General features: G+C 31.7%; 1 protein-coding gene across 1 annotated transcript in view; it reads right to left on the bottom strand.

Moving 5' to 3' along the window:
- LOC129971252 (dynein axonemal intermediate chain 1-like) overlaps positions 1-15,103 on the bottom strand; it is a 56,965-nt gene extending 41,862 nt beyond the window's left edge. Inside the window, exons 1-3 of the mRNA XM_056084845.1 lie at positions 14,881-15,103; positions 13,601-14,012; positions 464-518 (exon numbers count right to left, since the gene is read on the bottom strand). Of these exons, the coding sequence (XP_055940820.1) occupies positions 464-518; positions 13,601-14,012; positions 14,881-15,103 (690 nt within the window). The remainder of the gene's footprint in view (positions 1-463; positions 519-13,600; positions 14,013-14,880) is intronic.
- Between the last annotated feature and the right edge of the window lie 1,060 nt (positions 15,104-16,163).

Here is a 16,163-nt window from a genome sequence, read left to right as displayed (position 1 = left end):
AGCCTCGAATCCGGGGGACCCTTATATCAAGAAAAAGGTTTTCCGTGTGATTTACTTCTTACAGGCACTACTGTAGTAATATGAGAGATTATCATTGAAATGACTTATTCTGGAGCGCTCACTTTCTTTACACGCTTAGCACTTCAGAATAAAAGAAGTTCCACTTGATTCTACAGATATCTGGGAGTATAAAATCTCGACATTTCTTAAATATAATAAAGAAATAAAAGCTGCATTTTTTAAAAAATTACAGTTTACATTTAGTTCTAAAATTATAGTTTACTGAAATTAAGTTCAAATAAAACGAAAATGGCACCAAATATTTTTATAGTTGAAAATGTCAACAACTCTGAAGCTCAAAAGTTTGAGTGTTCGAGTAATTCAAACTATGACGTATAGTTTTCTCTTCTGAACACTCCTTTCAGTTTCCTATGAACTTTGAAAAACATGCGATTGTACCTACCTTCCTTCGACGCAATTTTTCTAGTAAGTTTCTCTTGAACATGGTTTTTATATACCTACAAAACGGACAGGACAAAAAAAAATTTACAATGAAATTCTATTGCGTGGGGTGGTCCTACAAGGGCGGATATTTGAAAGAAAGACGGATCCGTACAGCATTCTGTAGTGATCCGCTGCCATGACAACGACGATGTTGTGAAGGTTATTTCAAGATATCTCCGGTAAAAACAGAAAGGAACACGTGAAACCGTTTTAGTTAGGCCATGTTAAGGAATCAAAAAGTTATGTTTTGCTATTTTAGAGTATCATGTTCAACAAAATTGGTTTTTCGGAAAAACAAAATTAATATTTTGGTAATATTCTGTTTGATAAATCAAAAAATGCCCCACCCAAAACAAAAAAAAAAAAAAAAAAAAAAGTCTGCAATTTTTGCGGATGTATTAATTTGTTTTAAGCTAACACGCGTAACATTTTTATAAAAATTATGACATTCCCGAAAAGTGCTTCACCCAGACAGTTTTATTAGAGCGCACCAGAAACTGAGTGGAATCCTATTTTCTTTATTATTTTTTTCTGGATATAGGGATCCGATCGCATTGTTGGATAAACGAGCAAATAGAAATTATTTCTTAGAAAAATTCTTAATGTTCCTTGGTACATTAGAAGAAAGCTTATAAGTACTAATCTTATGACTATAATAACAATATCTGCATCACTGCTCGAACATATCAATTACAATCAATTGCGTCGCTTCGTTTTCTTTCGGAAAGATTTTGGTTGCTGATCCTCCCCCCAGAAATTATCAACGTCATCCGATCGCATCCCTACGATTCCAGAAAACAACAATTAAAAAAGGGCCTGCATACAATTTCTAAACTGCACTAATAAAACTCAGATTAGAAAAAGTGCTTTTGATTACTGTCATCGGAATTTTAATTATTTTTGACTTTGAAATCTTAAAATCAGTTGTTTTAGATACTCATTACCGAATAATGAATGCGCTCTAAATTTAAATTATTTAATTATTAATAAATAAGTTCTGAAAATATATTAGTACTGCATTATAATCAAGAATATAAATTTGAAAATTAGTAAGGGCATCAGAAAGAGAAGAAGAAGAAGGAAAAAAAAAAAAAAAACGATTTCAAAATCCTTCTTTACAAATAGGAAACAAATTAAATGTGTAAAAATAAATTATTCAAACGAAAGAAGATACAACTTGAGTTGGATCCAGCTCTGATTTTTTTGACACGTCTTTTTATTTGTTTTATTTGTTCTTCTCTTTTTTTTTTTATCAGAATTAAAAGATGAATATTTGAAGAATTTAAAAAAAAATGTTATTCCATTTAAGAGTTTAATCGTATAAAATTAATTTAACTCATATTGGTTATAAATTAAATTCTTTTTCATTTAGAGTGTCTTCCACTGAATCTGGTAAATGAATAAATGTATTTTTAAAACATTTTTTTGTTTAACTATTAAAATTTGATCATTCAGTCAAAATGTGTCTTATATAGAGCCAGTTGTAATTATCTTGCAACTTTGGTTCGTTGCAGATAGAAAAGTTACATATAATAATTTTAGTAAAAAAGAATTAGTATTTCTTCGGAAAAATTTGATAACCTTGCGATTATCACCGAAGTGAAAGGTTCAAACTTTCTCCATCCGTTATGTCTCTATTTTATATTTTATTCAAACTAGATTACAAAAATAAAAGACCTGACCCTCAAAATACTGTTATAAGTGGTATAGAAAGGAGCTGATATTATTCGTCAAGTTATATATCCTATATTCTTATATAAGGTTTAATAATATATTATATTAGATAATTAATCTCTCAGTACTAAGTTGTTCTGTAACGTCAACACTAGCTTTTCAGGGGTTCATTAGAACGTTGACCCGCATCGGCTCCCCAGCCCCCGCAGAAGCTGTAAACAACTTCAGTTTGTAAAGCTTAACAAAGCCCACCGCAATGCAATACCGCAATCAGCCATCTATTATATGATCTACTCACCGCAAAAGGAGTGTATATAGTGTAAATAAAGAAGTTTAAGCAAAAGTACAGTCCACTGCTCACTTCGAATCACCAGTTTTGATATTGATTTCTTTTTTTTTATTATTATTTTATATAAATGAAATAAAATACTTTCCCCTATTCTTTTTTTTTTTGACAAAAATTCGAAAAACAGCTAAAACCAGTTTTTTGGAAATATTGAATTCGAAAACCGGTTTTTGTATAAACCCTAGTGCCTGTCTGCTTCATTCATTATTTCGGAGAGATTGCAAAACATGTTTTGGCAATAGTTCGAATACATTTCATTCAATGGAAATAATCATGTATGGTTGTTTCTCGTGATAAAGTTAATGACTGAGTGAGTGTTTGAGGTTTTATGGCGCAAAAACCTTTTTCTTTTCTTTTTTGGAGGTCGTGTGACATTACAAATTTTATCATCAGTGAGAATGGAAACGGAGACTTTAGATGCACAGAACATGCTGGTAAAACTTAAATCTGTTTGTATAAATTTTTTAGCTGTATCAAAGGATTTTCTTTGTTGCCCTTTGGTTGCAAAGATGAAACAGATGATAGCAGACACAATTTTCTTGTTTCTGTATACGAAATATTTTTTTTCCTTGTTGCCAAGTAGGACAAACTTTGAATTTCATTCATGCGGCTGCGCACAATTCGCACACTTCGGCTCTGAATGATAGTCAGTAGAAGAATGCCCAACTAGATGCACATCTAGTAGGGAATCTAGAGCTCATAAAATTTCCACGACAGGCAGATAAAGTTAATGAAAAAAGCGGCTCGGGACTAACGAAAACCACACCAACACCGTTCAAGCAATTGAGACATTCAAGAATTGAAAAAGATCATTATATTTCAAGTTAATTGTATTCCAACACCCAGAGTTACCTTCTGTAAAGAAGCCTGGGTGCAAAAACCATTTGGGGCCCTAAATTTTTGGTAAAGTGAAAAAAATTACAAACTAGAACATATAATTATTGCATGTTTATTTAATGCGTTGTTTTATTTTTGCTGTTAATAACTTCAGCAAAATTTGCAATTTCTTTTTCGATGCGTGAGTGCATTTAAGCGTTATGCTCACATGCTTGAATCAAGACAAGTCGAATTCTTTATTTTAATCTTCTGAAAGAGAGCTCCGCCTTTGTTATTGCAATTGGCAGTGCAAAACATATTTTTAATACAGTTAATACATTTAAAAAGAACTCTTTATAATTATTAGTTAGTATGTATTGCAATATCAATGGTGCATTATCTATATCCCTTTCAATCAAAATTAAATTTCGTAGCAAATCAATTTCCTGTATTAGTTTTATATGGGCCGGCCTCCTAGCATAGGGGTAGTCTTTCCCGTGATCTCGGCATCCCGGTTCGGGCATGGATGTTCATCTGTGTTCTATCTGTGAGGTGTGTGAGTGTACCCCCCCCCATGTAAAAAGGGGATGTGCAAGCGAATGTGACGCAAGAGTAGCTAAAACGTACTCTTGGCCCTAGATGGTGCTACTGAAAACAAGAGACGCTCTCTCGGCTTAAAATCGCTGACTTCGTTTGCGAGCTTGTTTATTACAAGTGCCATAAGAAACAAAAACAGGTTTATATGGATTATCTTTGTTTTAAAACTTTACTACTGTAGTTTTGGAATATTTTTCTAATTTATGTTTTTATACCAGTGATTGATTAGAAATACTTTTCAATCTATCTTCTATCTGTACAATAACAGTATCAATTACAGTGTTAAAAAATAACATCTAAATTTCTCTACCAAGTTTTCTATAACTTCATCTTTTGCTATTTTGGAATATAACCTTTTCTTTTTCGAATTCATTTTTCAGGAGAATGTTCGGAAATATTCAAACTGCTCGATGTCACTGTTCCTTCGTCTAACAATGTGTTAAATTTTGGATTTCAGTTTTAATTTTACTGTCTAGATTAAATGAATCAAGAACGATTATTTTTTATTGGAATATTTTATTAACAGTGTTAATTTTGGATAATACTGTAAACCATACTATCAAACTTAAAATAAATGGCTTCTTTTGTATTGAATCCAATAGACTTTTAGCTTCGAATACCGCTCTATTATTATTTGCATTAATAAATTCTTCCAAGGGCATTACAAATTTGCTCAAACTGTGTATACACACTGCTTCAACCGCATCTACTTTGTTTTCCTAAAGAGTATCGCTTAATGGCTTAAGAGTAATTTTTAAATATCTTTGTAGAATTTCGCATCTTTTTATAGATGCAGAAAATGAGCAATATAAAAGTTGCAATATCCAAGAAAATTTTACAATATATACTGCTGGAAGAAGCATCACAAATTAATAAATTAAAAGAGTGTGATAGGCAAGGCACATAAATTGCAGTGGGGGTTTAGAACAATTATTCTAGATTGTTCATCTTTATATTTCACTTTCATGTTGCTACCGTTGTCGTATGTCTGTCCTCTACAATCCATAACATCTAAATCAAGCTCACTCAATCTTTTCAATAGAGCTTTTGCCAGTCCTTCTTCAGTTACATGAATTTTTATTGATTTCAGTAACCTTATAAGTGACTCATTTATAGTTTATCTTTTCTCTTCAAAATTTACATACCTAATAAAGACTGAAATTTGTTCTTTATGGAAAATATCGGGAGTACAATCCATTTGGATATTGTAGTTCGTGGCTGCTTTTATATTGTCTTTAATGTTCATAAGAACTTCATTTCCTAACACAGAAAGAATTTGCTCTTGTGATCTATGTACTAAATGATGCACAATTCTAGTTCTCGAATTTTTTATTCTATTTATATGACTCATTAGCACAGAGTCATATCTATTTAATGATTCGATAACAATTATACTAATTTCCATTATTAGGCATTCCTGTTATTTCATGGATTTTTCAAAGTGGAGGATTATTTCTTGTTAAAAATAGAATGACATATACAATAGTAATTTAAATAGTTCCGTTTCCTTATTTATATTAATTTGATTTGTTTTATCAATAGTCGAATATAAATCGAGCCATTTTAGTAATTCTTTCGGAGCAGTAAAAGAATTAAAATGGCGAATAAAATGCTCGCGATTTTGATTCACAGTATCCAGTTATTATAGCCACCTCTAAATCGTGTAGATTTTTCGTTTCCTCTTCTTTTAGAAAATAGTATACGATAAAAACAAAATACCGAGTCTTGCGTTTTTAAATAATTTAACCAGCTACGAAGCTGAGTTTCACCATTAGGCATTTTTTAAAGCAGTACGTAGTGAAAAACATTTTTTAAGTAGTATGTAGAGGAAAATGTTCTCCTTCAGCATTTTTAGCAAAAACTCCTTTGTTGTGTACAGGTCCGGTTTTAACATAATACATTCTACATTTATCAATTATAATACTTGACCTGGATCATTTATAATCAGTTGATCATATTTGTTATGGTCATTATTCTCTGATACGATCATATTTGTATGAACATATACGCATTTCCTATTATCTACATTTTCATAGCAAGACCTTCATCTCCAGTTGAAGCTCGAATTGTAACTTCTGAAGTCGAAGCAATTTTATTGCCAGAATTATTTTGTAGCCAAGAAAACAGATCTACCTCTGTGTCTTCTTGAAATTTAACTTTTCTTCTTTTTTCATTTCTGCTAATTTTCTTTTTTGACAACCCAGAGGGATATTTATTTCCTTGGCATGGACATGATTAAATCTAAAAATATTAAACATTTTGTAGCATGAATTATTAAAATTTTATATACAATCTAACCTTGTAGGTGTGGTAAATGACCATAAATCTGATTACCTTATGTTTAGAATATGTTGCACACTTGCACTAAAATATAATAAACCTCTGAAATGTCCCAGATAAATTTATTCCTGTCTTCTTTCCATCCAGCTATTATTGCTCAGAACATTATTTTAATTCTTGATCATGTTCGGCCTTCTCAATTGTGGGGCTCAGATGCATAGCATCCGCCGTACCCCCCCCCCCCCCCCCGAAATGGCGGACTCGGCCAACACCTCCCTTCGGTTTGTGGTAGTAGGATGCCTTCTGGATTTTTACCAAAAATAAAGAAGCACTCCATGGATTAAAAGGACTATTGATATATAATACAAGGTGGTTATAATTAGAGCCAATTCAAACCCTCTGAAATCCATTTTGCCTATCGAATTTCGATAACGATAACGTTTGTTATATATTATATAGATCATGGGAAAAATACTTTTGAAATAAAAAATAGTTCAAACCAGGAGAATTGTGGCGCCTAAAGAAGGGCAAAAAATCTGTGAGAATCATTATAATTTATTCAATTGCATAATGAACTCAGCTCCATTGACATCAATTGCGTGTTGAAAGCGCATTACTGTGTTTTCAATGGTAGCGCGAAGAAATCCTTGATTGATTACAGCAACATGGCGTGTAATGCTGGCTTTCAACTCTGATAAAGTCCTCTTCCATAAACAAGGTATTTTAGTAATCCCTACAACCAGAAATCATAGGGATTTACGTCAGGTGACCGAGGAGACTAGGCGCTTGGAAAACCTCTGGATATTACACGATTGCCGCCAAAGTTAGCAAGAAGTAGCTCTTTGACTTGGTGCCTAATTTGGAGAGTGGTTTCAACTTTTATGAAGATAGTATTTGAATGAGTTAACTGTCTTACGCATGTTTTAGGCCCTTGAGGAGTGAGATATTTAAAGAAAAACGATCTGAGGATAAAATAAGCAGTAAATTCACACCTTACAATCACGTAATCAGTTGGTGGTGCAGATCATTAGGAGGTGAAGCACCCCATATGCGGCAATTTTGATTATTCACAGTTGCATCTAAAAAGAAAAATTCGACTCATCTGACCATAGATTTTTGCCAAGGCCAAATGTCATCAGCTTCCATTCTCGCCAGAAATTGGCAAGCAAATTTATAGTGTTTGGAGGCACTATTTCCACCACTTGGATCTTATATGAATACTATTTTAAAACGGATCGCAGAATTTTTTGTATTGCCGACCACGGATTCGCCAACTCAAGTGACACCGATCGTATAAAGACATTTTAAAACTGCCATCTGCTGGCCAAAATACGAACTACTTTTTTTTATTGCAGAAACCTTTCCCCATGGTCCACATGACGTGTATACCAAGTTTTATCAAAATCAGATGGGTAGAATTGATTCTAGAGGGGGTCTTAATAGGGTCTCTTTAATTATAACCACACAGTACTTCCATACCAAATTTATAGCGTTGATATTAATTTTAAGAAAATTTGTATGTTCTGCAATCTATTTTATTAAGCAATTTTAAGATTACAATATTCATTCAGGTCAGTCAAGACACTACCTATTTTTCTTTTTTTCATTGTTATCAATATTTTTGCTATGATGTTGTATTTTTAATGTATGCTTCTTTGCAAATGAATTATTTATTTTTAGAGATTACTGATTACTAAAATTTCCAGTTAAATACTTTATGTAACTTGATCTCTTAATAGCTTCTTTGGAAAAATCTTTTTAGATTTATACTTTGATAGTCCCATAATTCTTCCGCACTCTAATGGAAGTTTCAAACCGTTCTTCTCATTGTATCTCTCTCTCTCTAATTTTCTGCCAGCTCCCCTAAAATTTCAATTTTAAATTAAGATGAAAGTGGTTAAGCTTAAGTTAATGGAAAATAATTTTTTACTGAAACAAAGCACATTGATTTTTTAAAAGAAAATACGGAAAACTGAATAATCCTTTGGCGTCGAAACTTTATGTGCACTGCAGAATAATGTTCATAATTTATGAAATATCTCCAAGAATTACTCAATAAAAAAAATCTTTGTTACCAGTTTTGCTTTCAAAAGTATTTAAACGATGAAAATAATAATATTTTATTTTGTCTCGGTTTATAAATAAACTTTAAAAAATCTAAGTTTTGTGCAGTCCTTTGGTTCTAAGGAATCATATTCTGAGAAAATATTCTTGACATTTCAGAATTTTTTCAATTATGCAATATTTTAAAGAATTATATAATAAAGATTTCTCCAATTTATTATAGAATTTAGTTTTATTTTCAAATAGTGTTAAATGAGACAAAATATTTTGTTCTATTTCAATCAATAAATTCAACTATGAAAATAATCACGAAGACAAAATTTTATACAATCCTCCGATCCTATGAATCATATTCAGCAAGACAATCTAACGTTTCAATCTTCTGAGATCAAGCATGACCGAGTTCTAAAGTAGAGTACATTAAAAGTAGAAACTTAAAATATAGGTAAAGAAATTGGTATTATCGAAGTGTGTGAGTGTGAGTGTGTGATATAAGTGATGTCTAGGTATAGTAAAATAGCCATGCGCTACTGAATAAAACTACCTACAGCGCCACCTGGTGGAAAATTGTGGAAATAGCCTTCCCTATTTCAGAAGCAGAAAGAGATAGCAAAAAAAAAGTGATTTACAAAAATGTACAGCATCATCGACTTAGCACTTATTATGCGAATATAAAACGATTAACAAGCGTCCGTACGCATCATTTAAGGTCCTGCATTGTTTGTAGAAAAACCTGCTGTTTCAAGTATTCCGACAAGCCAATTGGAATTCCGACACTATAATTCCGATGATTTAAATCCTGAAACTTGTTCCATATACAACTCTCAGCCTTAAAAGGTTTTTTTACCCCAGTATATTTTTGATACCATGCAGTTTCTACTGAACTTGATCTGTTAAAGAGTTTAATTATGAATTTTAAAAATTACAGTAAAAATGTATTATTTACAATTTTATTATATACTGTTATGGCTACTGGACCATTAACATATTTACTGTGGCTCAGATTGTTGTTTTGAGGAATAAGATATGTGATAGCTTAAAAATGAATAATTTGTTCACATTTTATCCTTCAAATTTCTAAAACCCTTCAATAACAGAATTCACAAACTTGTATGATAAATGTATACTTGCATACTTCTAAAAATTCTCATCAAAAATGGTATACAATACAAATAAGATTATTCTAATCATTATCACTACCACTGCTTTTGCCATACACAAAAATTGTTATTAATAATAATGTTCTAAATTATTTAATGGGGTTTCTCATCCTGAATGTTGAGAGTAGTTATAAAGTAATGAGCATGTATATATGTAGTGTCTTTCTTAGTGATTTTATTAAAATTTTATGTTATTAATATAAACATTTTTACCAGATAATTATTGATAGATGTGTTTATGAGAATATATTTTCTAAAATGAAGTCACATTTCTGTTATTTGTTAGCTTGCGTGCAGAACTTTTCTCTTAATATTTCACCTTTCTTATTTCATGCCATACCATTTAGATCAGTACAGCACATATAAATTTAATTACATTATATAGAAATAAACAAATATTAAAAGTAAAGATTCTTTTGAATAAAGCATTATCATTTTTAATATTTGCTTATTTTTGTACAATGCTTTTGAAATGATTAACATAATTTAAATAGGAGTAATGATTTTTTTGCCCATCTTACTTGTATACATCAGGTAGCAAAACATATACTGATATAAATGTTTAAAAAAAGTATTTTTAGATTTTAAATTAAAAAAACCTTCAAATAATTATAAAAATACATTTCTTTTTTCTTTTATTGGTTCTTTTATAATATATAACTAAGTACCGTTTGATGTAAAGTAAACATTTTTTTTTCATTTCATATATTACATATTATAAAATTATTTTACTGTCAAAAAATTTAGAAAGCACACGATTTATCACTTTTGATCCATTTTTTTAAAAAATAATCTCTATTATAATAATAATAAAGGTGAATGTATGTGTGTTGACTCTCTACAGGCCACATCATTTGACCTACAGTGTCAAATTTGGGACATAACTGAAATTAAGTACAACCAAAAACCTGACAAACCAGCCATGTCGGCAAAGACATCTAATAAAGTTGATAATTTTAAATTCTAACATGATTTTTTTATTGGCAATATTTCTATACTAAACTTAGAGGAATAAAATCACAGCTTTTGACATTTATACTTTATTTAGATGTGCTCGATTTTACAATGATCAAATTCTGATTAATATTTAGAGTTCTAAAACATCATCATAAGATCCTATGATTTACAAATTTTTTCATCAAATAAAAATATTAAATATTTTTATTAATAAAAACTAACATTTTCATTTCAAATCATAAAATCTCAGTTTAAACAACTATATATATCAGTAAATATTTATATTGCAATCATAAACATTAATATGTCAAAGAAAACTCCAAACCATTGAGCTGAGTATAACTATCAAATAAATAAGAGGTATTTTAAGTTGCATAAACCCTTTTCTTGCATTTGTTCTTCTAAAAAATATGTTTCATACTTTATTTAATACATATGTGTTAAGAATTACATTTTCCTAAATTTAGTTTTTTTTGTGAGCCTATTAATTTTAGTTTTTTTGTAGCCTATTAATTGGAGGTTTTGTTAACATGATAGCAAAACCTTGAAAGATCCTTTTTTTTTTTCCTCCATACAAGCATAATGCATTTTTGCATGTTATATCTCTTGTGCGAGCGTGTGTGTATGTATGTATGTATGTACAGTACACTCCCGATTATCCGCGGAATTGGGTGGCGAGGCCGCCGCGGATAATCCGAAACAAGCTAAAAACGGGTATATCAAAAGAGGAAACAGTCATTCCAACTTTAAAAAATCGTTTTATGTACAATAAAACGTAAAATAAACAGCAGGAAATGTTTAACTAACGCTTAATATTTTAGTATATCACTCAAAACTGACCTCGGGAAGGTTCCGAGAAGGCCTGGTATATTTTTGCAATAAATAAGCACGATGTTAGCAAATTTAGCGTTTCGCTCAATTTTATGAACATTTTTATTTTCTTTGCTTTACGCTTGTACAAAATAAATAAATAAATAAAAAACAAACTTTGTGCGGCAGGAGCGGATAACCCGCCCGCGGAAAAACGGGAGTCTACTGTATACAAATATATTGTTGAAACACGTGTTTAAATTATTTAAAAAGTGACTGAAAATTGAAAATATTTATTTTTTGTTCTTGTAATATTCAAAGGTTATTGCCAAAAACAAAGACAACAATAACAACAAAAAAAGATCTAGAAATAAGATGAAGAAAGTGAATATGTCTTTTAAGTTATCTGTTATTTAATAAGTTTATAAGTAACAAGGAAATGTAACAGTTTTAATAAAAAATGATTAAATTTTCAATTTCTATAAGAGGATTATTTCAGATGCAAATGAAAACCCCTTTAATTGAATTTTCATTTCCTATTACTCAAAAACATTGACAGTGCATTTCAGCTTACATTAAATAAAGCTTCCCACATTTAAAAAGGTTCTTGGATATTCATGAAAATTAGTTCTACATTCCAATTTCCATGCAGAATTTATTACTTCATCTGTATCTAAAATACTTAAAAGGAACTTTAATAAAAGTTAAAAGATTAAGAGAAAGCCAGAAAATATACTAGACAATTACTTAAACCGAAACATTCGGAATGTTATTCCTTTATTAGAAGACAAAATAAATAAAATGGGATTTTTAATAATGCAAGCAACAACATGAATACTTAATAATTTTTCCAACTCTTCAAGCACATAAAAAAGCACACACTTCAATATCTAGAATTCACATCATAATCTTTTAATTTATATTACAGATTTAAATTCCATATACTTACTAGGAAGTTGGGTTCTCCATTCTCACATCAATGCAACACTGAAAATTTGCATTTGATTGTTACTAAAACTGAAATAAACAAGGAACTTTCCTAAAAGTTAAGAGCTTAAGTGAAAGCCAGAAAAAGTCTAAACAATCACCTAAACCCAACCATTGGGAATTTTGTTAATTTAAAGTTTAAAATATTAATGGTGTACAGTCCAATTTCCATTTTTTTTTTAATTACTTAAAGAAATGTAGTGAGCATACAATGCTAAAAATGTGTATTCAACACAAAACTAGCTTTTTAAAAATTTAAGAATGCAGTGATTTGTTCAAACATTAATGCTCTAAAAGCAACTATATCGAAATTTTCAGTCAATGATAAATTGTTTAATTTCTGATACACATGGTAACTAATATAGGCACCACAATTAAAATCATCTATTTGTTTTACATGAGGTGGAAAAACAACTTGCCAGTGGCTATTTGAATCGAGCAAATAATTACTTTCTCTTCTAATACTATACACCAACAGTTTATTAATGACTCGTAGTTAATGACAGTTTATTAATGACCTTATCTGACTCGTAACAAAATCGTGACTCGTAAATCGCCATCTATGAACGTTTATTTCCTAACGCTTCAAAATCCAATCACTACATAAAAAATAAAATATTCAAATATTTTATTTTTCGAATCAGCTATAAATAAAATCCAATGTAAATTTAAATTTACAGGAATTAAAAAAAAATCAAAATTTGCTATTTCTCAAATCCAAGGAAATTGAAGAATGTTTTATTTTTTTATTTTTATTAAAAATCAAAAGATACCAATATTCAACGAATACCAATTATTCAACATATTAAGAAAATGATAATAAAAAAAACATTAAAACAAATATATATAATATCAAGCATAAATTATTATTATTTTATAGTCACTAATCCCATGTTGATATATAAACAGAAAAATGATATTAGTACTAAAAAAATGTTTTTCAGTCTATTTTGGTAATAAACGTGACAGAGCCTCAGCATGCGGCATTTTAGAACCAGAGCAATGTTTTAATGTCATGTTGAATCTCTGCAAGGCAAATACCCACCTTTGTAGTCGAGATGACTGAGGAGCGCACTTGGTCAGATAAGGAAGGGGGTTATGATCGGTAAAAATGTGGATCTCGGATCCAAACACAAGGGTTTCAAACTTTTTCAAGCTCCAAACTATAGCAAATGCTTCCCGTTCGATTGTCGACCAAGATTGTTGGCTTTTGTTTAATTTTTGACTTGCATAAGCGATAGGACACATTTTTCCATCAACAGTCTGTGATAAACACGATCCAATCCCGATTGACGAGGCATCACAATGAATCACAAAGGGTTTGCTCATATTCGGGGTGTGTAGAGTAGGAGCGTGTAACAATGCTGATTTTAATTTTTCAAAAGCAACACTATGCATTTCACACCACGGCAACACATCAGGGCTTCTTTTCTTTGTTAGTTCCGTTAATGAAAAGGCAATCTCGGCGAAATTTGCAATATAATCACGATAATAGTTGAACAGGCCAAGAGCACTAGGTAGTTGTTTCTTGGTTTCAGGTACGGGCAAACGAGAGATCGTTTCCAACTTAGCTGGATCAGCTTGATGCTTTCCTGAGCCAATTATATGTCCCAGGTATGAAATTTCAGATTTCGCGAAAGCACACTTTGAAAGATTAACAGTGAATTGCAGCTCTTCCAATCTATCCAGCACCAAATGAAGATGTTTCAAGTGAGAGGGAATATCATTGGAGAATATAGCAATGTCATCAATATAAGCACGGCAAAATTCTCTGTATGGTGACAATGCTTTGTTCATTTCCCTTTGAAAAGTAGCAGCTGCATTTTTCAGCCCAAAAGGCATTACCTTAAAACGATATTGCGCTCTATGGGTCTTAAAAGATGTATAATCCCGCGAATCTTCTTCCATGGGAAGCGAATAGTACCCCTTCAAAAGATCTAACACACTAATCACATTTGCCTGTCCTATGGAATATATTAATTCCGTTGCGTCTTCCATGGGGAAATCGTCGGTTTTAGTCACTGCATTCAAAGCTCGATAATCCACGCACATCCTGATAGATCCATCTTTCTTGTTTACACAGACTATAGGATAAGCAATGTCAGCTGAGCTCTCTTCAATTAGATCTAGTTTTAGGAGTTCTTCGATTTGGGAGTCTATTTGAGGTTTCAGCGCTTCAGGAATCCTGTACACGTAAGGTTTTTTCCTTTCTTTATCGTCCTCTAATTTTATCTTGTGATGACCAACCTTTGCAACTCTAACTTGTCCGGTAAATATTGAATGATGATTCTGCAATAAGTTCAAGATTTGACATTTCACTTCCTCAGAAAGATGTCGCAAATCCACTTGATCAAATATTTCTTTCCAGTAACATACATTTTTATAACTGGGGGATGAATAAACTTCTCCAAAGTCTGCATCATCTTCAAAGATTATGCCTACAGCATTAATTCTTGGATAGTATTTCCGAATTTTATTTGCATGACAATGCCGAATTTTTCCATCGCTAAGTTTTACTTTATATGAATGTGGAGGGCAATGCTCGATAACTTCTCCAGGACCAGTCCCAACGGGCATACAATTTGTTCGATGAATCAGGTATTAATAAATAAACTTGGTCACCTGGCTTAAATTCCTTAGAAGCGGTTCGGCGGTTAAAATATTCTGCATATGCGTGCTGTTTACCAGAAGCGATGAGAGATGCTTCCTCTGCAGCTCTTTCTAAGTTTATTTTTTGCTCCTGTAAATAATCCACAACTAATTTCTCCATGTTTAACGGAATGGCAATATCATCACACCAGCTCGATTTTAGAACACTGAGAGGTCCTCGTGCTTCACGTCCATACATCAACTTGAATGGCGAAACACCCGTCGTACAGTTAGGAACTTCCCTGTACGCAAAAAGCATATACGGAATGTATTTATCCCAATTACTCGGATCAGTTCTGATAATGTGATGGAGTGAATTTTTGAACACCCTATTATATCTTTCTATAAGGCTGGATGGTTAGGCGTCGTAAATCTGGGAGCACAACCTAATCTTTTCATGAATTCCTGGGTTAACTTAGAAATAAAGTTCGTTCCATTATCACTTGCAATAACATTGGGTATTCCAGTCCGCATGAATATCTCCAATAAAGCATCACACGTAGCTTTAGCCGTTAACGAACGAAGAGGGATAGCCTCCGGCCATCGAGAATGCTGGTCCATCAGACATAATACATACTTATGCCGACTAGCAGAAGGGGGTTCAATGGGTCCTATTAAGTCTATATTTACTATCTCAAATGGCAATTCCGGACGGAGAACAGGAGTAATAGGAATTTTATCAATCATTTTTTCCGGACTCCTCAACTGTCATTCTTTACAGGATTTACAAAAGTTTTTAATATCCTCTGTCATATTTGGCCAATAAAAACTGTATTTAATTCTTTCACTAGTCTTTTTTAATCCCCTATGGCATCCGAAAATTGATTCATGTGCTAATTTAAGAACTTGCTGTCTCTTATTTTTGGGCAAAACCAACTGACTCACTTTTTCGCCTAATATTTTATCCCGGTGGAATATTAATTCATCATTCATAAAAAAGTTTCCTTTTCCAAGGGATAAATTTTTTCTTACTGACAGCAAAGTATCACATTTTCTTTGTTCTTCTTTCAACGCATTAATTTTGTTTTTCTTATCCAAAGAATCGCTTTCATTTCCGCTCGGTTGTTCTTCGCTCTTACTAACTCCACAACAAATCATAAATTCATCAAAGCTCTCTTCCATCGGCGCCTCTAATCCAGACAAGTTTTGAGTGCGGCTGTGGTTTATGCTTTCTCCCAATAAGTTTAATACAGAGGGGGGGGGGGTGTGATGAATTGCTCTTGAATTCTATCCGTGACAGCTGCAACTATCTCAATAGGCCTGGAAAATCCTTCGTTGTTTTTATCTTTTAATGATATTTGAAAACTCGAAAGAATAGC

Source organism: Argiope bruennichi, chromosome 6, assembly GCF_947563725.1.
Source record: "Argiope bruennichi chromosome 6, qqArgBrue1.1, whole genome shotgun sequence".
Taxonomy (NCBI): Eukaryota; Metazoa; Arthropoda; class Arachnida; order Araneae; family Araneidae; genus Argiope; species Argiope bruennichi.
The sequence above is the reverse complement of the archived record's forward strand: the minus strand, read 5'-3'. Positions and strand labels throughout refer to the sequence as shown.